Source organism: Malaclemys terrapin, chromosome 14 (genome assembly GCF_027887155.1).
Source record: "Malaclemys terrapin pileata isolate rMalTer1 chromosome 14, rMalTer1.hap1, whole genome shotgun sequence".
Taxonomy (NCBI): Eukaryota; Metazoa; Chordata; order Testudines; family Emydidae; genus Malaclemys; species Malaclemys terrapin.
The window spans coordinates 38,500,849-38,526,431 of NC_071518.1; the positions used below are offsets into that span (position 1 = coordinate 38,500,849).

General features: G+C 48.2%; 1 protein-coding gene across 1 annotated transcript in view; it reads right to left on the bottom strand.

The window, feature by feature from the left end:
* PLEKHG4 (pleckstrin homology and RhoGEF domain containing G4) overlaps positions 1-25,583 on the bottom strand; it is a 164,157-nt gene that overhangs the window by 129,433 nt on the left and 9,141 nt on the right. The window contains 1 exon segment of the mRNA XM_054049240.1: positions 1,186-1,383. Within this exon segment, the coding sequence (XP_053905215.1) occupies positions 1,186-1,383 (198 nt within the window).

The window sequence follows — 25,583 nt, forward strand, 5'->3', positions numbered from 1 at the left end:
CTATAAACATAAAGAAATACATTGATACTTTTTGCCAATACTTTTATGGACTAACGCTACAAGAAAACAGTGTCTTGCATGGTGACAGGTTTCAGAGTGGTAGCCGTATTAGTCTGTATCAGCAAAAACAACGAGGAGTCCTTGTGGCACCTTAGACACTAACAAACTTATTTGGGCATAAGCCTTTGTGGGCTAGAACCCACTTCATCAGATGCACGGAGTGGAAAATACAGGTGCAGGTATAAATACATGAAAGGATGGGAGTTGCCTTACCAAGTGTGAGTGACCTAATGCAGGAGTTCTCAAACTGGGGGTTGGGACCCCTGAGGGGATTGGGAGATTATTATATGGGGGGTTGGAAGCTGTCAGCCTCCACCTGAAACCCCGCATTGCATCCAGCATTTATAATGGTGTTAAATATATTTTTTAAATGTATTTAATTTATAAGGATGGGGGGTCGCACTCAGAGGCTTGCTGTGTGAAAGGGGTCACCAGTACAAAAGTTTGAGACCCACTGGTCTAACGAGACAATTCACTTAACTGCAGGATACCATGGGAGGAAAGATAACTTTTGAAGTGGTAATGAGAGGGGCCCATTTCAGACAGTTGACAAGAAGATGTAACAGTAGGGGGAAATTAGTATTAGGGAAAATAGGTTTAGGTTTTGTAATGACCCAACCACTCCCAGTCTTTATTCAGGCCTAATCTGATGGTGTCCAGTTTGAAAATTAATTCCAGTTCTGCAGTTTCACGTTGGAGTTCGTTTTTGACGTTTTGTTGTTGAAGAATTGCCACTTTTAGGTCTGTTATTGAGTGACCAGAGAGACTGAAGTGTTCTCCTACTGGTTTTTGAATGTTATGATTCCTGATGTCAGATTTGTGTCCACTTATTCTTTTTAGTCTCCAAAAGTTACCTTTCCTCCCTTAGCATCCTGCTGTTAATTGAATTGTCTCGTTAGACTGACCTCACACTTGATAAGGCAACTCCCATCCTTTCATGTATTTATACCTGCTCCTGTATTTTCCACTTCATGCATCTGAGGAAGTGGGTTCTAGCCCACGAAAGCTTATGCCCAAATACATTTGTTAGTCTCTAAGGTGCCAGAAGGACTCCTCGTTGGTTTTGCTACAAGAAAAGTCTCCTGGGGAGCTATATACAGGTCTCTGGGAGAGAACGATACTTACACAGGCATCCTGCTGAATGCACTGCAAGATGTGCTTTGCTGGAATCAGGAAATCTATGAGGTAGCGCAGTCCATCCCCACGGTACGTCTTCTCCACCACGTCAAAAACCTGGCACAGAACCGTGGCTGCTGTGGCCTCAAACGGAGGGTAGAGCACGGATAAGGTACTCTGTATGCACCTGTCCAGTGATTCGGAGTCCTGTCGAGAGAGAGAACATTAATGGCACCGGGATGCCGCATGTCCCAACCTCGCCTCACAGAGAACAGAGGGGATAGCATGCTAAGGACCCCCAAAACTCATGGGGTGCAGCCCCTGCAGGATGTAGGGCCTCTCAAGCAAAGGAGGAAGAGGAAGAATGAGCTTAAGTCCTTGTTAACTTCCTTATTATGTGAATTTTCATGTAAAATAGTCTTTAAAATAAGGTCCCCCAGTTCGTGAGGGAAGTGCTCACATAACAGAGAGCTGCGCACGGCTCTGAGATCATCACAGCAAATCCTTCTCCCTGCTGAGTCGGGTGGGGCTGCAATTAACGTGTCAGTGAAGTGGGGCGTGTGGATCTGCAGGCCCAAGTTTCAAACACCTTTTCAAACACGCCACATTTGGAAGCGCCACTCAGCACATAGGTATGTAAAGGCTGGTGTTCCATACCTCCGAGGGCTAACGAGAGCCTGCATTAACCCCACCCTCTCCCCATGCTCAGTTAACCCCACCCTCTCCCCATGTTTGAAAAGCAGACGTGCAGCAGGACAGGTGTAGCCACGTGGAGTGCGTGGTGATTTTAACGATGTTGCACAGTGCGTCAGATGCCTCAGCAGGAGAAGTTGTTTTGTATGTGCTATTGGGTAGCACTCAGAGGGCCAAACTGTACGCCATTTTGATTTTTTCAGATAACTCCCTCAAAGTACTGAGCAGGTGCGTGGCTCCCAGGGGAGCTTGGTGGCCAGAGAGCTCCCACAGCAGCCGCAGCAGTGAGAGGGTCTCTACAGTGCAAGCTGCTCCCTGTAGATCCTATTCCGGGGTATGTGAGTGGGATCTCCCTTCTTCCTAAATACACAAATCTGCCGTGCTCAGTGTGGCGCTTCCATTATTCTCACACTCATACCGTTCCTGCAGCCCTATGGAAGTCTTCACAGGACAATTATTAACATAGGCATTGAGTCAAAACCCCTTGATAATGTTACAAAAATCCAACGTGCATATTATCCCGCCTTTAGTGAAATAAACGCACAGAAAATAGCCATTGCATGTTGTCAGTGTTGTTTAATACAACAGTACAAACACGGGATAAAGATAATACCTAAGTCCCCACCTCCCTTTAGTTACATCTATCTCCAAAAGCCCGCAGGAGTTGCATTTATGAGAGGGAAGGGATCCATTCAGTTCCTTACGTAAGAATAATACAGAGATAAACGTTAAACCCCAAAACATGGGCGTGCATACAGACCAGCTGTCTCTCACGGGGCGCAGAGAGCACCGATATCCTGGACAAAGAGCCCTGTGGCTGCAGCAGCAACATCTTTAGATGAACGTAAGACCGTAAGAACGGCCATACTGGGTCAGACTAATGGTCCAGCTGCTGCCAGATGCTTCAGAGGGAATGAACGGAACAGGGCAATTTTGAGTGACCCATCCTCTGTTGTTCAGTCCCAGCTTCTAGCAGGCAGAGGTTTAGAGAGGCTAAGAGCATGGGGTTAAATCCCTGATCATCTTGCCCTGTAGCCATTGCTGGACCTATCCTCCATGAACTTATCTAATTCTTTTTTGAACCCAGTTATAGTTTTGGCCTTCACAACATCCCCTGGCAACGAGTTCCACAGGTTGACTGTTGTGTGAAGAAGTCCTTCCTTTTGTTTGTTTTAAAACCTGCTGCTTGCTAATTTCATTGCGTGACCTCTGGTTCGTGTGTTCTGAGGTAAATAACACTTCCCTATTCACTCTGCCCACACCAATCATGATTTTATAGACCTCTATCATATCCCACCTTAGTATCTCTTTTCTAAGCCAAACAGTCCTAGTCCTTTTAATCTCTCCTCATAGGGAAGCTGTTCCATACCCCTAATCATTTTTGTTGCCCTTCTTTGCACCTTTTCCAATTCTAATATATCTTTTTTTGAGATGGAGTTACAAGAAGTGCACACAGTATTCAAGGTATGGGTGTACCTTGGATTTATACAGTGGCATTGTGATATTTTCTGTCTTATTATCTATCCCTTTCCTAATGGTTCCTAGCATGCTGTTAGCTTTTTTGACTGCCTCTGCACATTGTCAGACAACTATCCATGATGACTCCAAGATCTCTTTCTTTACTGGTAACAGCTAGTTTGGACCTAATCATTTTATATGTATAGTTGGGATTATGTTTTACGATGTGCATTACTTAGCAAATGAAATTCACTGTTGATAAATGCAATTTTGTCACCCAGTTCCGTGAGATCCATTTGTAACTCTTCAAATTTTGCCAAGATAGTCGAGTCCAAAGTTGACTATGAAGACAATACAAAATTACTCACCTCATTGTTTACCCCCTTTTCCAGTTCCTTTATGAATATATTGAACAGCACAGGTCCTCGTACAGATCCTTGGGAGACCCTGCCATTTACCTCTCTCCATTGTTATTCCTGCCCTTAGTTCAATAACCAAAATTTGTGGACAGAGATGGTATTAAATATCACTAAGGCTAAAAAGGTATTGCAGTAAAATTTGGCATGTTCCAAAATTCAAAATTTCCTAAATAACCAGCTAATTGCCATTCAGAGTAATCTCAAGCATAAGGCATAGCCTTATGCCCTTACAAATACTTCAAAAATGCCATCTCATTTGTGGCCATAAAAACATCCTTAAAAATTTTCAAAATCAAGTTGTATATACTCGCAGTGCGCCTCCCAAGCATACGGACCAGTCAAAGAGGTGCGGGCTCCCACATACCAAATCCTGCCGGGTCCATGGGGAGAATGCATATAAAACTAAATTATTCACCGTAATATCTACAAAATTAAACCACCTGGTAATGCCTAGCTAATTTGTTGTTAGTGCTCCTAAAATAACACCCAACATATAAATAACAATAAAAAGTCAATAAACATTTTGGCCGTTAAAACCCCCACAGCTTCAGTGTATACGTAAACTAAAGCCAAAAAAAGTTGTCACCGTTCATAACAACGTTTGCTAAAAAAATAAAAAACAAAAAACTACCCTAACAAAACACTTACTTTTTCAAGCTAATAATATCTGTGTGCATGTTAAAACCACCACGTTGCAAAACATACATTTTAATCTCACTACTGCTGCAGGCAGTCATATTATTTACTGGCCTGCAAATAAAATTTTACAAGTAGCCCTTAAATTTCAAATACCCTTTAATTAAACTAGTTTAGTACCTAATCAATTTCAAAATTTGCTTTCATTGTTACCAAAGGTTCAAAAAATCTCTAAATTACAAGGGCAAATTCACATGCTTCAAAATATATATCAAGTTAAAAAGTATGCCTTTCATACAACTTATAAAGTGTCTACTTTATGTACTAAGTATACTATATTGTGCTTTGTAACTAAAATTGTACAACAACCCCATCATATTACTGTTAAAATGTTACTGCTTTTATTGTTGTTTAGTCTAAAATTATATGTTATTGTTGTTGTAAAAAACGTAATAATAGCAATACCTTTCATGTCCACGCTAATCATGCATTGTCATTGCCTCCAATCAACAACCCCTTAAATTAAAGTATTTAATGTAAAATCTGCCATCCAAGGCTTAATGCAAATAAAGGTTTAAAAATTTTTAAAAGCACAAAAGAGCGGGGTGTGAAAGTAAAAAAAAAAAAACTAACAGAAATTTAATATTTAGCTTGGCCCGGAGATAAAGAGAAAGCTGCTTTGCGTTTAAGGTTAAAAATTAACACAAACCATGCCAAGTACAAAAAACCCTGCTTTTAGCCCCAGCTGGCTGTAAAAAAATATAAGCAAAGGCAAACCAAAGGCAACACAAATTACAAAACTAAAATTACATTTGCAAAGCTTAGCTGTTTAGTAAAATTTAACTGTTTGCCTTTGCAACTCTAAAGCCGGCCTGGTTTGAGAACGCTGAAAAAGCCACAGGCAGTCGGCCTAAACTAAAATTAAAAAAAAAAACCGCCACAGAAAACCCCAGGGTGTAAAAAACTGGCCCTTTTAAAAGCAAAAGCATGTTAAAAATTTTAAACAAGCTGTATACAAAATAATTTTTCATTTACCTTTTTTTTTTTAAACGTTATACATAAACGTGGCCAGTTTAAACGTACATGTGTAAGTATGAAAGTGGCTGAGGGCATTAATGTTTTGGGGGTTTTTTGAGTGATGTGGGAGCGTTTTTAACACTTGTTGTTGTTTTATTATTTTATTAATAAAGCTTTAAAATTTAGTTATATGGTGGGGGGGGGGTCATTTTTTTTTACAATTTTGCGGTGTTAGCTTAATTACCTGACACAAAAAATAAATTGGTAACAAAAACGTGTTACCGTTTGGTAACGGCTCTACAGCAGGTGAATAACGCAGCTCATACAGCAGAGTGGTGCTCCACAAAACGAAATGAGAGAAAATCGTTTCCGCACGTGGCCGACCCACTCTCCCAGCTCGGTACTGAGGCTGCAGCCTTGGAAGCTGCTACAGGACAGCACGCAGGATGATCATTACAGTCACTGCAGAAAAACAAACACTCGGAAACGCTACGCTTGCAATCTTTGGTTTAAGTCAAACCAAATTAAGATGAGGCACTTGCTTTCCCGAATACACTTCGGGCACAAAGCCCCACTCCGGTCCATGTTCTCAGTGTGCGGTCCCTCAGCACTTTGTGAAAAGCATCACAATGCCATGCCCAAACGCAGGCAGCGACTGCAACATGGGCCGGGAAGTGAAGAGCAGAAGAGACTGGAAGCAGCCTGGACTTCCAGATGACAGGTATGATTCTACCCAAGAAGGGCTTTCCCATGATTGCTGCCAAAGTCAAGTACTTCCCCTAACATGCCTCTCCACTGGGCACAGGCAGGCCGAGGGCCTTTGGATTTAATGCGTGACACAAGGTTTCACCAACCAATATATTCCCACTTCAAAGAAAAGCAGACTGTGGCCAGGAACAGCTGCAGAGTTGTTCTCAGGTAGAGCAGGAAGAGAAGGGATGCCTACCAGAGGCATCAGCCAGTCAGCTGCACCCACGTTCCTTTTGCTGGCATACTTTGCACCGGGCAGTTTTGGGCACACCCCAGCAATCAGCATGTGATAATGCGACAAGCTGCACATGGCGGCAAAGGGGCGCGCAGTATCTGAAAACTGCCCTCGCATGAGGCTGCACAGAGCCACAGCACAAGGGATTCTGCAGCGAGAGCTGCTGTTCTTTAGAGCACAATTTATGCTACATTAATCCCAGTGGCTGTCCTGCCTGCAGATCTGCATGTGTCCTTAAGGGCTATGCCGGGGACTGCAGTGGTGGAAAGAAGAATGTAGGGTTGCCTCAGAGCCTGGAGAACCAAATATCCTGCCTCCCTTCTGTATACACTTAAAGTCATCCCGGTTAACTTTTTGTTTTCGTTGTTACATTGCTGCTCAATTAGGGAACATGCTCGTTTAAAGTTGCGCAATGCTCCCTTCTAACGTCGTTTGGCAGCCGCCTGCTTTGTCCACTGCTTGCAGGAAGAGCAGCCCGTTGGAGGTAGCTGGTGGGGGCTTGGAACCAGGGTTAGCATTAGCAGGCTCCGGACGCGAACGCTGCCCTCCCTGCGGAGCCTCCCGCCCCCCGGCCCACCACGGGCATATGCGGTGCGCGGTGGGTCCGGGCAGGGGCAGCGCGGAGTGGGCAGGGGCCGGGTGGGTGGCGCGGGCCAAATCCCCACTGCTGCCAGGGAGCCCTGCGCCTCTCCCTCCCATTCATGGCTGCAGCTCCTTCCCGGCGGGACGCGCCTCCTGCTGCCCCAGCCACATGCAGTGTGCGTCCCCCGCGCCTACTCTCCCTCCTGCCGGGAAGGAGCCGCTGGACGCGCGCTGCATGTGCCGGGGGGTGCATCCCGCCGGGAAGGAGCCGCAGCCGTGAGCGGGAGGGAGAGGCGCGGGGCTCCCCGGCAGCAGCGGGGATTTGGCCCACGCCCCCGCGCCACCCACCTGGCCCTTGCCTGCTCCGCACTGCCCCCGCCCAGACCCACCATGCTGCCCCGTGGGCTGCAGGGCTGGAGCAGCCTCCAGGCTGCGCTCCCCGGCCCGGGGGCCGGGCAGGAGCACTGTGGCGCGGCAGAGGGCTCAGAGCTGAGCCCCCCCATCTCCTTCCCTTGCCAGTCCCCCTTTGCCCGCCCGGTGCTCGGGTGCCGGAGCTAACTCACCAGCTCCAGGATCCAGGCACCGCCGCTACCCCCTCCCTCCAGGCTTGCGCTGCCATGCTGCAAGCCTGGGAGGGAGGAGGAATGCCACGTGGTTGGGGAAGAGGCGGGGCCAGGGCGGGGATTTGGGGAGGGAGCCAATGGGGGAAGGAGGGGGCGGAGCCGGGGTGGGGGTGGGGGGTGAGAGTCCCTCCGGGAGGGCAAAACATTGGTCGGGACACGGGACAAAGAAGCAAATATCGGGACAGTCCCGATAAAATTGGGACGTCTGGTCACCCTACCCTCTATCAGCTCCCCGCTCCCCTAAGTTCCCTATGCAGCAGCCACCCAGCAGGCTAGCAATTGCAGCTGTCCCTCCCCGCACTGCCATGTGCTGCTCCTGCCCTCTGCCTTGGAGCTGCTCCTGGGAGCCTCCTGCTTGCTGTGCGGGGGGGTGGGGTGAAGAAGGGGGCTAATGTCAGGGTGTCCCCCTCCCCCCTGCTCCTGCACCCCACTTACCCCATCTTCCATAGAGCGGGGGGACGCACCAGGGCTCAGGACAGGGGGAGCTTACAGCAGCTGGTCTCAGCAAGCTGGTCTAATTAACACGGCAGTCAGTGTACTTAAAGGGGAAATGCGCATCTCTCTCTCACACACCCCCTCCCTCCATTCCTGCTGCCTTGTAGAGTGTTGAGAGAGTTAACCCTGGAGGACTCAGTCAATTGCTAGTTCATTTAGCAGTAAGGCATTCCCCGGGAAATATCCCACCCTCTGACTCCTCCACCTCAACCAAGCTTCACAGTCATCATCACTGTGTACCAGTATTAAATTGTTTGTTTAAAACTTATACTGTGTGTGTGTGTGTGTATAGTCTTTTGTCTGGTGAAAAAAATGTCACTGGAACCTAACCCCCGCTATTTACATTAATTCTTATGGGGAAATTGGATTCGCTTAACATCGTTTCGCTTGAAGTCGCATTTTTCAGGAACAGAACTACCACGTTAAGTGAGGAGTTACTGTAGAGGGTATGGGATGAGCTTCTATCTAGGGCAGAGAATGAATACAGGGCTCCCCAGCTCCAGCCAAATGCACACGGGGTAAGTCAAGGCACTCCTGCCCCACTGAGCACTATCAAACCCAGAAGGGCACCAGGCCCAGCAGCCACATGGGGGCAGCATCAGGCGGTAGGAGGCTTTGCACCCTCCCGACTGTCATTCGCACAGCTCTGACACTGGGTCCTGGATGTTTTTCTCCAGTTGCTATATCAATATTGGTTGGGGGAAGGGGGTGGAATGGGGGCAGGAAGGGAGCAGGGCGGGGGTGGGAAAAGGCGGGGTGGGGTGGGGACTTTGGGGAAGGGGTGGAATGGGGATGGGGCGAGGGCGGTGCAGGGGCGGGGGTCGAGAGGGGAAGTTGGCGCCTATGCTCAAAAGTCTTACTAAAGTTAAGATATGCCACATCTACCGCTTCCCCCACCCCACCTCGCCATCCATAAGCCTTGTTACTCTGCCAAAGAAAGCCGTTAGGTTAGTTTGACATGATTTGTTCTTGACCTGCAGTAAAACACAAAACAAAGGGACGAGGCGATTGGGGCCTCTAACCACTCCGAGCACTCTGCCGGTATCCCTCACCTCCGCCCCCATCAAATTCTCAGTTCTTTCTGGGCAAAGACCAGAGCTCAGTGGGTGCTAGGGCAAGGCTAGGTGCTGGGGGGGGGGTGCTTGGTGCCGAGCTCAGGGGGGCTGGGCTGCCTGATGGCTGAGCTCAGTGTGGGGGGGAGTGGGGCGGGGGAGCTGGGCTGCCTGGGACAAGCAGGGGTGGTGCTGGCAGGCTGAGCTCAGTGGGTGCTGGGGCAGGGCGGGGGGGGGGTTGGGTGGCTGAGCTCAATGGTGGGTGCTGGGTGGGAGGACTGGGGACTCGCCAGCCCAGCGGAGTCCCCTCCCCCCCCCCAACTTCTGTCCCCCCGGCGGCTCCTGCCCTGCTTGGAGCCAGAGGGGAGGAAGATAAGCAGCCATGCTCCACAGCGCCCTCCAGCCGCCAGAAAGAGGAACTGCAGCTCCTCACAGCCCAGCCGAGTGGGTTTTGGAAACACCTTTGATTACATGGGTGCAGCTCTGCCCACAGACAAGGCCTCACACGCTTTTGAAATGCCAGACGATCATGATAATCTTTCTACAATGTTAGTGCAACTTAACACTACCTCGTTTTCAACCACATTCCATTGTTTTCTAAAGAATTCACACCATGCCTCAAAGGTCACTGTATTTGAGAGTGGTTCGCGTGATATGCCCAGGGTACAGCCCATCACCCTTACACTGCGAGAGCCCAGTGACGGGCTACACAAGTGCCCTCAGTTTAGCGGTCAAGTGGGACACGTAGATTTCTAAAATCAGGAGTCATAAGAGCTGTCATATCGCAAGTGATAGAATGACAGAAGTTAGAGACGGGAGAAGATTTATTAAATCACTAGTCCCCAAAAGGCTGGCTGTCACACAGGTGTACTTTGTAAAGGCACGTGTGTAAAAAAAGCCATAAATGGGGGCTCTGGTTTCCATGCCCTGTGTGATAGTGCGCAGCAATGTTGTACATATTCCCAAGGGTTGCGCACCAAGCTGCCCCCTAGTGGGGACGCACAAGCACCTCTTTGTTACCTCCCTGGAACTGTTACTGTCTCCCCGGAGCAGCCGTCATGATCCTACCACCACGAACCTTTCGACTCCAACATCCCATCTGGTTCGCCCAGGACCACGTGATGGTTGAACCTGGTGATGTTCTGCACATCGCTCACACTGACTCAACAGTTGTTCTAGGCTTCAGCGTGATGTTTGGGGTTACTGTGCTGGCTATGTTTTTGTTGGTGAGTGATTGTGTTGATTTGTGTCTGAGGGGGTTGTGCTGGGAGATTTGTGTGGATTTGTGAGAATGGCGAATGGGGGGGTGCTGTCATAAGGGGCTGTGTGTGTTTGGGATTCTTGTGCTGCTGGTCTTGTGTGGGTGGCTGTGTTGATTTATGTCTGAGGGGTTTGTTCGAGGAGATTTGTGTGTGTGGCAGTTGGGTGCATGGGCACGGCAGATGGACCAAGTAATCCACTATCAGTGGCATATCCCTCATACAACCAATGAAATTGTCACATACAAATTAGCTGTAGTAAGGGTGGTGATTGGAGGAGTTACCTCTGATATCACAATGGTCTAGGACTCTTGGCATGGCACAGATGCTTTACTGCCGCTGTATACCAGCGTAAAGTTGAAACTTAAAAAGTGGATGCTTCCAGACTGCGAAACCCAGTGATGATTTAGCCTGGAGATATTCTGAACAAAAGAGCTCTCAGCCACGCTTGTAGCTGCTTCCATCACTTCACATTGACTCAGACATTCTAGGCCCCCGAGTGACACACAGAGTGAGATTCCTGGAATCTTATTGTAGCTAATAAGTCCACCTCCACTGAACTCATGCAGGGTTGTGCCTAGATTCCCAGATCCACTTTGAAATGACCCAAACACTAGGGCATCCATTCCTTTCCTTAGTAGACTTCTAAGAAGATTCTGTGGACCAACAGATTTCACTGTTAGGATTTTTTTTCCCTCCTAACCAGCATGATTATTGCCCTTGTTTGATTTTATCCCATTACTACTAATTACAACCCTACACTTGTTCCCAGCTCCAGATTTCAGCACAGTGTGTGACACGCCAGGAAGCACTAACACAATCATTTTGACCAAGGCCTAGAACCAAGGGGAAGGAGACTTTAACGTTTCTGAGCAATCTCCAGCGAGCAACAAGACAGGGAAACCAGGGCAAAATGAAAGGCCTTCATTTATATCAGCTTGGCACTGCATAAACTTTCGGCTCATTTTTAACATCTTTTAGCCAGGAGCATTACACAGTTTCAGCAACTTTTATACAATATCCATCACCTTGAACTCAAACACCCATCTGGGAGCATCTTTCAGCAGATTGGAAAACGCCTGTGCTAAAAAAGGGAAGATAATCCACCCACAAAATGACTAAGCAGTGCCAGAAACTTTATCTTCACATCAGCGAGCACTTAAATAATGATTTGTGTTACATGATTGTATGCATTTCTCTGGCACACAAAGGCATAACAAGATCCAATGGCGAGAAGCTGAAGCCAGACAAATTCAATTAGAAATAAGACTGTTTTTAACAGAGAGGGTGATAAGCCACTGGAACTAACTACCAAGGAAAGTGATTGATTCTCCATCTCTTGAAGTCTTCAGATCAAGACTGGATACCTTTCTGAAAGGCATGTTTTAGTACACAAGCTATGGGGCTCCATACAGGGGTAACTGGGTGAAGTGTTAGGGCTGTGATATACAGGAAGTCAAATCAGATGAGCTGACAGTCCCTTCTGGCCCTAAACTCTATGAATCATTATGACATACTGATGCAATGTCACAATATTGTAATGTCAATGTCACAATGTCATCGGGGAAAGGAGCTAGCCCCATCAGACTAATACACCAAAGTGGCAACCCTAGGAGGGGAGGGATGGCTTGCCTCTGGTTGCCTATGACTGGATCCCAAATGACAAGAGATGCTACGGTGGATCCCAAACACTGGGAGCCCATATCTGGGGTACAGGCTGCAGGAAAGGACCAGCCACACGGGGACGCTTCCAGCCCAGAAGAACCCTGGTAACTCATCCCTAGAGCACAAGGAGAATGGTCATCTGATTCCTCATGAGACCAGCCCTCTGCTGCTTCAGCCACTTGTGCTCCTCCATTCCCAGGAGTCATGGTCCACTAGCTCCACGGAGCTGCTTGAGCATTGAGCAATGCTGTGTCACCTCAACATGACCTGTGTTCTCTGAGTCAGACTCAGTTCAGGTTCACCCAACTTTGCAGATAACACCTGAACCCAAAGTGCTTTGAAACTCTGGCCACAAGAATGGGAACACTCAAACATGCTCCACACTCAGTAGATCCCACTGAAAACAATGGGAGTTGCAGGATGCAGAGCTCTCTGGAAAAACTGCCCATTAATACATAACCCTTTGTCAGAACTTTTCTATGACTTTTGCATCACCACTTGTTGGGAAAGAAAGAAACACGTTAATTCTGCCATGAGTGCAGGGGACTGGACTAGATGACCTCTCGAGGTTCCTTCCAGTCCTATGATCCTATGAATAGTCATGCCCTCAAGTTCTCCTTCTCCCAGGGCCTGCTGTTCAGGACTTACATAGGATTACCATACGTCCAGATTTTCCCGGACATGTCCGGCTTTTGGGGGCTCAAATCCCCGTCCGGGGGGAAATCCCCCAAAGCCGGGCATGTCCGGGAAAATCGGGAGGCTCGGCCGGGGCCTCTTTGTGCGGGGCCGGGGGCATGGTGCCCGGCCGGGAGCCGGGCCGGGGGCCAGGCCGGGCCAGGGTCGCAGTGCCGGGCCGGTCTGGGCCCGCGGGGCTGGGGAGCCGGGCCGGGCCCGCGGGGCCGGGGAGCCAAGCCGCGGGGCTGGGCCGGGCCCGCGGGGCCGGGGAGCCGAGCCGCGGGGCTGGGCCGGGCCCGCGGGGCCGGGGAGCCGAGCCGCGGGGCTGGGAGCCGGGGGCCGGGCCGGGCCCGCGGGGCTGGGAGCCGGGCCCGCGGGGCTGGGAGCCGGGAGCCGGGAGCCGGGCCGGGGTCGGGGAGCCGGGCCCGCGGGGCCGGGAGCCGGGCCGGGGTCGGGGAGCCGGGAGCCGGGCCCGCGGGGCCGGGAGCCGGGCCGGGGTCGGGGAGCCGGGAGCCGGCCCGCGGGGCTGGGAGCCGGGCCGGGGTCGGGGAGCCGGGAGCCGGGCCGGGGTCGGGGAGCCGGGAGCCGGGCCGGGGTCGGGGAGCCGGGAGCCGGGCCCGCGGGGCCGGGAGCCGGGAGCCGGGCCCGCGGGGCCGGGAGCCGGGCGCCGGCCCGCGGGGCCGGGAGCCGGGCGCCGGCCCGCGGGGCTGGGAGCCGGGGGGTGCGCCGGGGGTGGTCGGCCAGGGCCCGAGCCGACCCAGGCTGGAGCCGCCGGGGGCCAGCCTGGGCCGCGCCTCCTCCCCCCCCCACTCCCCCTTACCTGCTTCAGGCTTCAAGCAGGGGAGGGGGCGGAGACTTTGGGAGGGGGCGGAGTTGGGGCGTGGGCGTGGGCGGGGCTGGGGGCGGGGCCGGGGCCCCCGGGAGTGTCCTCCATTAGGAGGCACAAAATATGGTAACCCTAACTTACATGAACTGGATGAAAACCTTTCCCATGCTCAAATACAGTGTTAGAAACACATGCCAATAAGCTAGCTAACTCAGTGATAAACTTTCACTTAACTCCTAGTTAGAAAGGAATAAATATAGCCCCAGAGATACTCCCTTTATAGCCTGTTTGAACAAAAGCAGTCTCATGCGTTTCCATTATTTCCATACATATCAAAGAAGGGCGGAGATTTAACGAGCGATTTCTAAAAGACATCTTTGTGCACAGAAGAGATGGATGCCAAAATGTGGGTGGTTATGAAGCTCAAACACAAAAAAGAATACATTCACAGGCATTTTTTTCTTTCATCCATGAACGGGCCTGCATACCAGTCTCCTGAGAGTATGAGAAGAACCTTGTTCAAAAGGTAAACATAGTCTGAGCGGCAGCACAAGTTTGAAAGAATCCACAGCCATTCAGCATGGATCAGGGTGGATAAAAATCAATGATTTATTTTTTAATTAAAAAATAATCGGATTTTTTTGATAAAATGCTTTTTGAGGGGGAAAAAAACCTAAAGACAGTTTTAATTAAGATACATTATAGCTCAAAGAGATCTCATCATGGAATAGGGATTATAAATTCTAATTCTATAGTATGAGACAATATATTCACGTCATGTTTAAGAAAAGTTTTGTACATGAGTTCCAATAGTTCATGGATTAGGGACCCAATCTTGTGGGGTTCCAGGGGCTTCGGTATAGATTATTTAGGTTAATCTTTCTATCTACCCAATGGGACTCGGTGCTCAGTCTAGAAGATACCATCAGAGATGCTTAGTTTTGCAGTTCTCAAACTGTGGATTTGTGTCTCCAGAGATAACATGCTTGTTAACAGCAAAAATATTTGTAAATAAAGAAAGAATATATAGAGGTGAGAAACAACAGACCTCAACCCTATTGTCCCTCTGCAAATTTGTGTACAGAGTCAATCCCTTACCTCTCTCTAAAAGTGCAAAGTTTCAAAAAGTTCAATGAATAGAAAATTGTTGGGAGCGGAATAGATCTGGACAAGAAGAAGAAGTCTGGAGATAAATGTGAGAAGCGAGGGACATATGCTTGTTTTGTTAAAATATTATATGTTTGCTGTTGAAGAAAAAAATCCAGAATACTTAACCTTGTTGTTTTAGTTAAATAAAACAATTAAAATGTCTGTCTGGTGACGTTCTCCTAATACAGCATGGCAAGAAAATCCTCCAAATATTAATGATTAACCTGTTGAACTGAAGATAGTTCACCTCCCAATGACTAACTACATAAATATCTGCTTCAATTACCTTTGGTAAATGAAATAACCAATCATTCATTTTCTGATATAGCTGTAAAATTAATCTGAAAAGTTTTCAAAATAAATCATTGTTTAAAAATGTAGAGGGTGTACCTTCTAAAAATGAAACCTACATCTCTGAGTTGTGAAGAATATGTATTAAGGTTATAACAACCAACAAGAATATACTTTTATACATAGAAAACCATAATTAAATCGAGTCTTCCTGACTGATTTAAATCAAATCCACCCTGGCATGGATCAAACTCAACAGACACTGCAATGGTTTAAACCTAGCTCTGAGAGTCTGCCCCCGAGAGAATGCCAACCAGAGGAGACATGTAACCAAAGGAGAAATACACTGAGAAAATATGGAGAAATATCGTTTCACTATAACTCTCCTGGGTAAGTCACCAGAACCACACAGTGAGACTATAGCCTTAGAATTAAGCATTTTCCTCTTTGTGTTCCTTTCCTAGACCTAACCTCAGGCCCCTGTACCCAGTCTATAAGGCTGTACTGCGGATGATCACATATTATGCAAGTGCACCACACCCCCAGCTCCGTTGGTGTTCACAAAAGGAGCACATCAAGAACAGCAGAGAAGTGTGATTAAAGCTGTCCCGTGGAAATCTTCCAACATTTCCCAGCACACTGCAAATCGCCATCTGGGCACGGGAGGTCCAGGTTGGATATCAGGAAAAACTATTTCACTAGGAGGGTGGTGAAACACTGGAATGCGTTGCCTAAGGAAGTGGTGGAGTCTCCTTCCTTGGAGGTTTTTAAGGCCCGGCTTGACAAAGCCCTGGCTGGGATGATTTAGCTGGGAATTGGTCCTGCTTTGAGCAGGGGGTTGGACTAGATGACCTCTTGAGGTCCCTTCCAACTCTGATATTCTATGATTCTATGATACCAGTTCAACTCCATTGAAGTCAGGGGAGTTCGCCTGGTATAAGCGAGAGGAGATTTTGGGTACCACAGTATATGCCTGGCTGAGAGTATACCAGGTTGTGCAAATTTAAGCACTCAGACAAGTGGATTTTCAGCATTCACTTTATGTCTGTTACTAGATCCCCTGAGGATTCTGATTGGCAAAAGACCTGCCATCTTTTGACTATTTCGCCCAGTACCGGTATATGCATTCCTTATCAGCCAGCTACCAAACTGCCCCACAGTAGTGCCCAATTTACCTATGCTGCCTCCTTATTCTGGCAATCTCGCCTTGCCTCTCACAACCACTGCTCTGTCAGTACGGGCTGGTGTGAGCTACTCGATTCTCTACTCTTGGGAAACATGTCCTTCAGCTCTGAGGGGAAGGAGCCAATGCCACCGCCAATACCAAGAGTGAGCCGGGGAGACCTCGTGCACCCACACACACCCCCTGCTGGACCCTATCCCCTGAGCCCTAAACCCACCAAACCTAGCTGAATCCCGCCACGTGAGGGTCACCCCATCCCCATTACCCAGCCCGCTTGCTTATACCCATGACTGTCCCTGCCTCCCGTATGGGTGGTGGACCCTCACCGTTTATCGACTGTCTCCTGATCCCGCCCACCAGTTACCCACCCCTCATTGGGGACATTGCCGTGTGTATATACTATGTGTGCTGCCCAGCCCCAAAACACCAACATACCCCCATACTCTGTATGTTACCCCCAATGACCAATAACTAACGCTTCAAATTTTCTGTATCGTTTATTTTTTTTAAATATCCTCTAATAAAATTTAAATCTGGGCTCCCCCACAAGACAACGGCAAAGGAAGGAATGAAAACCTCCCCTCACTGTTGTACCCCAAGGTGGGGTCAGATGGAGGGGCTGTGTTGACAGGACTTTGCAACCTTGTACAGCCTCTGGGGAAAGCAGGCTTCATTCAAATGTTAAAATAGAGGTTTTTAATGAATGAAATGTGAAAATGATTAATCTAATCAGTAAAGACGACGCTGGGTTTGTTACTCTGCTAGTGATCTAATTAGTGCAGTAGCCTCTGATCATTACTGCCATATCCAATTCAGTTTTATGCTGGCCTTACGTGTTCAGGGTTTTTTTTACACCCCAGATTTGTGTTGGCTGCTCCTAACCCTATTTGAGAAGTTGGCAGGGAGCAGCTGGAGGTCTAGGCTTCAGGGCAGGAGACAGCTGGGATTATTGGCTTCTGGTGCACAGTATAGGATTGTGGAATAATTCTCTTCCCTGGGTGGAATAGTTAATAATGTTCGATATTTACAGTGTGCTCTTTTGGAATGGGAGTGAACAGCACAATGAGGTGACTGGCGCAGTTCACCCCTGCAGGGTTATTGTTTCAAGGGGAGTATAGACTCAGGCAGAGGTGTCTGTATCAGCTACTCTGGGCTTATATTTTCAAGGTTTTCCTCTCAACCATGAGGGCTAGGAACATGAGTTCTTTTAAAATTAAAGTTCAGATTCTGGGGGTGCATCTGCAGCCAGGGCTGGGCAAGAGGTGGGGCTCAGGGCCCCCACCATCCACCCTGTTATCGCGGGTGATCCTGCATTTTGTTAGCTGGACATTTGCTTAGGCTGCCTGGGATCGGAGCATCCTCATTGAATGCTTGTAGTTTGGGCACCAGCTTGGCCCAGAATATTTCATTTCCTCTCTGGTGCCTTATCTATTGTTGTGAGTGGCTCCAGGAAGTCCCGTTTAACAATGACCTTAATCTCTTCCTCACAACGAAGATATGCAGCCACGCCTGCAGCACTCTTCCCTCTGCCAAGGACAGGTGCCTGCTGTTTGTCCTCCCAGCCGGTATTTGGGAAGAAAGCTTCTCTAGCGCTTGGACCGTCAAAGTCACTACCTCTAGGGCAGGCCCCAGGATTGCTGTGCAGCATGCATAGGCTTTCGGCTAAAACACCTGGCCCTAACGCTGGTGCCAATGCAGGGTGCAAGGAGCCTTCTCCCTTCCCTGGACTCCCAATGCAAGGCAACGGCACAAATGCACTCCCTGGGCTTAGGGTAGCACTCTCCTAGCACCCCTCAGCAAGCAAGCCACCCCCAAAGAGTGCAAGGAGGAAGGACAGAGTTGTCTCCCCGACCCCACACAGTCTGCCACTAGAGCTCCCTAGGCACAGAGAAGGGAGTGAGCCCACTGTCTTCATGCATAGTCTTTCCTGAAGGCCTCCCTGGGGCAGCCTCTCTCCTCTCTGTTTCCCTCTCAGGGCTGTGCCTCACAATCAAACCAGAGCCCTTCATGCAGCATTAAATGCTGGGATCAGGATATACAGTAAAGAAAGCTTCTTGCTCTCAGGCTGGGCTTTGGCAAACATGTTCACATCACACATAGTGGTTTGAAACCGTGCAATGCTGTCGTTTGCTTGTGTTAGGGTTGCCAATTTTGGTTGGACGTATACGTATCTTGTAAGGGTGTTGTCTGGATACTGATCTCAAAGGCCTAAAGAGTTAAAGGTGTTGTGACAGACCCAGACCAGTGGGGTACAGGAGTCTGGTAGAGGACAAATATACTGGTCACTGGATGAGTAGTTTTCTGTTCCCTGAGTGACCAGAGCAGGGACTGCACTAGAGTAATCAGGAACCTGCTAGAACCAGTTAAGGCAGGCAGGCTAATTAGGACACCTGGGTTTTAAAAGGAGCTCACTTCAGTTTGTGGTGCGAGTGTGAGGAGCTGGGAGCAAGAGGCACAAGGAGCTGAGAGTGAGAGGGTGTGCTGCTGGAGGACTGAGGAGCACAAGCGTTATCAGACACCAGGAGGAAGGTCCTGTGGTGAGAATAAGGAAGGTATTTGGAGGAGGCTATGGGGAAGTAGCCCAGGGAGTTGTAGCTGTCATGCAGTTGTTACAGGAGGCACTATAGACTGGAACCTATAGGCCCTGGGCTGGAACCCGGAGTAGAGGGTGGGCCCGGGTTCCCCCCAAACCTCCCAGTTGACCTGGACTGTGGGTTCTTCCAGAGGGGAAGGTCTCTGGGCTGTTCCCCAACCCACATGGTGAATCTGAGGCAAGAAAATCCGCCAATAAGTGCAGGACCCACCAAGATAAGGAGGAACTTTGTCACACTGTTTAGAAACTCTTTCACTGTCTAACATTAAACAGTGATAGGTAGGTTCAGGGTTATTTTAAACAGAGGCTTTGGTTTTACTTGGTTACTTAGCAAACACTTCAAACATTCATTTAGATTAAAAGTGTATTGATTTAATACAAGAACGAATAGAGAATTAAAACAGGTATTTATACTGAAACTCTGGCTGAGTGATTATGCAAAACAAACTTAGTTAAAACTTTTAAAGTCTTTCTACTCTTGGAGAAAATATTAGTTTCTTATTTTCAGAACAACCTTTCTTTGATTAAAAGAAAAGGGGTTAATGTTACTCAGTCCTGAAGTGTAGAGGCAATTTGCTTATCCTGTTCTTAGCAAACAGACACCAGGGGCAGGAGAGAAAAGGTGGGAGAAATACACCCACTGGTTAGTTATGAGTGGCTGTTTTGGCCGGCAAATCAACCACAACACCTGCTGCCTGGATCCTGGTTTCAGGGATGTCATCGGATTGGATCTTTTCTATTTAGACAAGTCAAGGTTGGATGAGTGGGACATAGCTTTTCATTGAATCGTGAAATCAGCTAAGAGTGAGAGACAGGATAGCAGGAAAGAAAGGAGGCAGAAAATAACGCAACTAGGGAAGGGGAAACAATGCAGGATCTCATGTGCTTCTTGCCGTGCTGGGACTTAGATATCCCCACTGATGGGCTGGGGGTTGGATGTCATGATACTGTGATTTGCAGTGTGATTGTAGCCTTGTTGGTCTCAGAATGTTAGAGAGACAAGGTGGGTGAGGTAATATCTTCTGTTGGACCAGCCTCTTTCACCAACTGATGCAAATTTTCAAGCTTACACTGAGCTCTTAGTCACCTGATGAAGAGCTCGGTGTAAGCTTGAAAGCTTGTCTCTTTCACCAACAGAAGCGGATCCAATAAAAGCTATTACCTCGCCCACCTGGTCTCATACTAATGTGATGACTTTCAGCATTCGCAGGTGAAAATAAAGGTCCTTGAACAAGGTCAGGGCTAGCCTTCCTTTTAGAAAGAAAGTCTTTTAGATGGGTTCAGATGGGCCAACATGAGTTGCCATGCTGGCAGTTCGGGGGACGAGCTGGGTGGAGATGAAGTGAGGACAGCTAGGACACATGGTGGGACAGGAGAGGACAAGGAGAGCTAAACTGATCTTTTTTTCCCAAAGTCTCTTTATAAGAAACCCCCAAAAGGGAAAAAGTGGGTGGCATAGTTCATCCCCCCTCATTATGTGGTCCACCGATTAAGCGTAATAGCCGTCACACCAATTTTGGTCTATTAACATCCGGTTCCATGTTTTTTGTTTTTACCAAGCATAATTTTAACAATCCTTGGATTACAGTAACATGGCTTTTCTGATGTAGACTAATCCAGCTTCTTTGTCTGGCTCTCTTGCAGTGGTTACAACATTTAACGTCGTAAACAACTTCATCTATTTTTCATGGTTATTGCAACATCTTATGAACTTTCACATACTTTTTACAGTTGAGCTCACAATGAGGTACACTTTGTAGGTTCAGAAGATATTAACTCTGCACCAAAGAAAAAATGCCATCGGAGAGATTAAGCCAGGAAATGGACTCTACTGGTGAGATGCACTGCTTCGAAAAAGAAATGCACCACAACTAACAATATGCATACATTCCTCTAAGCTTAACTGATTATACCATCTATTCAACACAACGATCAGGAATAGTACCGCCAGACAACTTCCAATAATATTACACACAATGATTATGCAGGTAAGAAAAATACCCGTCTTTCTCACATTCTCACCTAGGGCTGGAATACCAGAAGATGATGTTGGTTATCATTGATATACATTGGCACAGCTGTGTGGGGAGCCCAGCATGAATAGCAGGGCATCCTGCAAGTCCAGACTGAGTTGCATTAGAAGAGATTGTAAAGCAAGCTTGTATGTCACCTGTCCAAATGTGGCCTGACCATGAGACCGAATTTACCAAGTTTTTAAGGAAAAAAGTAAACCCATGGATACACAAATAGTTATTCTCCGCATGCTACAGGAGATGTTTTCCACCAATCACCATGTGCACTGGATTAAAGCTTTCCATGCTTTGTCTGTCTATGGTCCAGTATTTCACTCATTGCTTTGCACAGAAACAAAGAATCGGATCCCTGATGCTTAAAGGTCTTGGTGATTCCCTTTGTCACTTCCTTCCTACCCCAGCAGAACTACAACCAAAGGGTCGAAGTAAGATTTTCTGTTCGGCTCCATCCTTTGCTCCTGCCAGCCGGGGTCTGCTACTGAGCACAAGTGTTGGAAGACGCAGGAATCAGCCAGATACCCAGGCACAGCTCACTGGCGCTAAGTGACACAGTTTGAATTAGAGACAAGAACACACAGCACCTCCCCAATCTTAGAGAAATGAGGAGCATAGGCAGCTGCATGCAAATTCCGTGACCGACAATGCTCTCCCCAGAGACAGCAGCCCGCATTTCCTCAGTAAACTGCCCTATTTAGTCTAAATTTTACCTTATTGCTGACTGCCTCCTGCGAGCTGCCTGGAATTACAGTCTAGACTCCAAGCAAGAAAGGAAATTAACTTTCCCAACACAGAATACAGGAAGCACCATTATTTATTTACTGTCACCTAAATATTATCTGAAGTACTTACGTGCCCCCCCCATTCCCATAGTATCTGAGCGCCTCACAATGCATTTCTCCTTACCCATCCTGGGGAGGCAGGGTAGAGCTATTATCCCCACTGGGAAACTGAGGCACAGATGAAGTAACTTTCCCATCGGCACACCAGGAATCTATGGCAGAACTGGGCTAGCACCTGACCCATTGGCCCATCCTTCCCCTCAATAGTTAGTGATCATTTCCAATGTAAACCAGTCCACATGCAGAGAGATGCCAGCACAATGCAGCTGCCACATAGCACGGCTGCAGTCATCAGTGTGACGTTATTGACATGAACTGTGACCATATAGATCATTGTTGCAACCCGTGTCCTATGGTTGCACCAGGTCTTGTACAGAGGAGGTCAAGTGGGGTGTCTATGGAAAGGTTGTAGTTTACTGGTCATGATTATGCTGTCTGTATGTGTGTATCATTTTTGTATTTGAAGTTACGGATATTGGCCATGGACTTGTATCTCAATGTGTTTGATTCTAAGTAGCCTCAGTGAACCATTTGGTCAGCTTCTTGAGAAAGGACTATTCTCAGTAAGTGCCCAATCAAGAAACACTTAACTGACAATGGACTTTGGGAGATGCCAATCCACATCTGAGCTTTCCTGAGAACATTCAAACTAACATGTAAACAATGGCATCGGCCTGCAAAAAGCTGAATCATTCATGGATATGTGACTTGCCCAAGTGGCTACAAGCTCTATCTTGTTGCTGTGATTTTGCACAGGAGAACAAAGGGGTTTCCGCCCACAAGAGAGAATATACAACGCCCTGGAAACCTCTCAATTTTGTCTTCAGCTGGCTCAAGAGATGGTCTCTCCACCCCCAAGCGATGCCTGAAAGAAACTGGAATAAAGGACAGTAACTACAGGGGTGTGAGTGATTGCTGGACCCAGACTAGGAGTCCAGTCTTCTTGGGACATCTCTGAGGATGAGATTCACCTGTATTCAGTTTCCTACTGTATTAGGCTTAGATTTGCGTGTTTTGTTTTATTTTGCTTGGTAACTTACTTTGTTCTGTCTCTTATTACTTGGAAACACTTAAATCCTACTTTTTATACATAATAAAATCACTTTTGCTTATTAATTGACCCAGAGTAAGTGATTAATACCTGGGGGAGCAAACAGCTGTGCATATCTCTCTATCAGTGTTATAGAGGGCGGACAATTTGAGCTGACCCTGTATAAGCTTTATACAAATTAAAACCGATTTATTTGGGGTTTGGATCCCATTGGGAATTGGGTATCTGGGTACTAGAGACAGGAGCACTTTTAAAGCTGTTTTCAGGGAAGTCTGCAGGTTTGGGGAACGTGGTTCAGACTCTGGGTCTGTGCTGGAGCAGACTGGTGTGTCTGGCTCGACGAGGCAGGGTTCTGGAGGCCCAAACTGGCAGAGAAAACGGGCTCAGAGGTAGTCTCAGCACATCAGGTGACAGTCCCAAGGGGGCTTCTGTGACCGAACCCGTCATAATCAGTGCTTAGGGGTGGGAACGGTCACAAGAAAAGCACTAACACTTTCACAGATGGGGAAGCCGAGCTCTTTCCTGCTCTTGAGTGTCACTGGAATAATGCTTTGCTCTGGATGAAATCCCACGGACCTCAAGGAGAGTTTTGCCACTGACAACAATGAAGGCTTTATTTTTCCATTCTGGTTCTATTCAATCACACCATTTGCCGTGAAAATGAGCAAGGGTGGAGAGGGGGAGTAAATAGCCAAGTGTGGTCCTTGTTTATTTTGCACATTGAGGGCACCTGACTGATCCTTTCCGAGTCCTGCCCCTTGCACAGTCTGCTTCGTTCCTGCGGCAGGGGCCCAGAAGGTGCAAGCCGGAGCTCATGCACTGCTAAGCTGGCCCATGGGGGTGGCTCATTCTGCCTGCAGAGTAGAGGGTGTGAAGAACAGAGCTCCAGGACTGAACTGGAATATCAGGGGAAAGGACCTAATTCTGCTAGGTCCACGGGGCTATTTTAAGCAGCCACATTTTCAGAAGTGGCCAGTGATTTTTGGGTGCTGCAGGCTATGGGTGCCCAGCCTGAGACACCTGAAGGCAATTAAAGTTGGATTCCCAAATCTGGGACGCACGCCAAACCAGTGGCCACCTTTGGAAATGTTTGGATATGCTGGGAGCGGTCGTGACTGCTGTGGTGCAGCATGTTCACCTGTGTTCGAAAAGCAACTCTATACTTCAACCGCAGCAGCTCTGACCAGTATCACTATGTGAGCCCAGAACCGGTGTGTGCAACGTCCTCTGAAACGCTAGATAAACGCCTGGTAGAAACTGTGGGCCAGATGTTTGGTGTGGTGCAGTAGAGGAGAGGACATCAGGACTCAGTTATGGTTCATCCTCTGCCCAGCCTGAGTAAAAGCAAGGGATCTGGGCCAGCCAAGGATGGCCCTCAAGGGACTGTCCACCAGTAGAGGATAACTAGAGAGCACTGCGGTCTGGCCATACGTCTCCCAGCTTCCCTGCTGTGCAAAGCAGCCTGGGCCACCTCTGAGCTGCAGGGGGGCAAAGGGAGATGGAGATGGTGAAGGAGATCAGCTTCCTGTGGGGACCTTCCGGCTCTGCGAGAATCCCCCACAAAGAAGATAAGGCCGTTCTTACGTCCCAGGTCCTGTGTGCCACCTGAGTGGCACAAAGAGAACCGATAGGGCAGAGAATCTTGCACTCTGAATCTGTGCTTCAGGTTAGCACAGCTGGCAGGAGCTTGTTTAACTTGACGTCTGTATTGCATGGGTTTACAGGGCAGCTCTGTTCATACTCTCACGGAGCTATTTTTGCACAGTGCTTATTTGGGTTTATTGCTATAGGCACCATCCAGCTGCAGCAGCCTATACAATGGATACCATTGGACTAGAGTGAGATACCACAGCAGCCACATCACAACCAGCAGCATAAGGAGTGCAGCCCCACTGGCACTTACCACCCAGGTGTGCTGTGTGTGTGGTAGCTCAGGGAGAGGCACACTACCCCTGGGTTCCTCAGTTGGGAAATTCCATCCAGTTAGGTTCCCCATAGGGCCTACCACAGTACTGTGAAGAAACGAACTGCCCAGCGGTCAGTTCAGCTGGCTACCTTAATGTCACAGCCGACAGCCTGATCACTGACAGTTACCTCAGCCAGCAGGAAAAGCAGATGGTGTCTATCTAAACTGGTTAACTCCGTGTGAGGAGAATTCAGACCATCCCCTGGAGCTGAAAAGCGATTTCGGACTGCTCTGTGGATCCTTCAGACAGGACAGACACTGGACCACAGTGCCTGCACCATCTACAAGCGCACCACTGACAGGTGCCTGGACCTGGGACTGACATGTCGGAGGGTTGACTTAGAGTCAGGGAGAGTTTGTGGTGGTTGTGTTAAGTGACCAAAACAAAATTATGGCATCCTTGGAGTAGACATTTAAAAAAAAAAAATCTAGCCTTATTCATATATATTTATTTAGTATAACTTGTTTTTTGCATTTTTGGTGTATATCATTTCTATTGTGTATATAAAGTTGATTGGCGTTTGGTCATTTGAGAATTGTGTGCTTATGGATGAAGAGAGTACAGTAGCCGCTGTTAGGGTGGATTGCCCGTGATTTCCCAGGAGGCACAGCCATTACAGTAGCAGTTTGAGTCATCCAGATCACCACTGGGAAGAATTAAGGGAGTTCCACAGGGGCACTCACAGTGGCAGATTGACCCAGGACCTCGGGTGGCAGGGCCCATCCTAAACCTCCTGAGTTTGTACATTCAGACGCAGCAGGGGGGTTACAAAGATAGAGGCACCACTGGGATTGTAGTTCCTGCTCATAAAAACATCCCCTACTGGTCAGGATGGACGAGGCACCTCCTGTTTCTGAGGCATCTGGTCTCTGGGGTAGAGAACCAATCAGAGCTGCCCTGGAAGACTCTCGCCAAA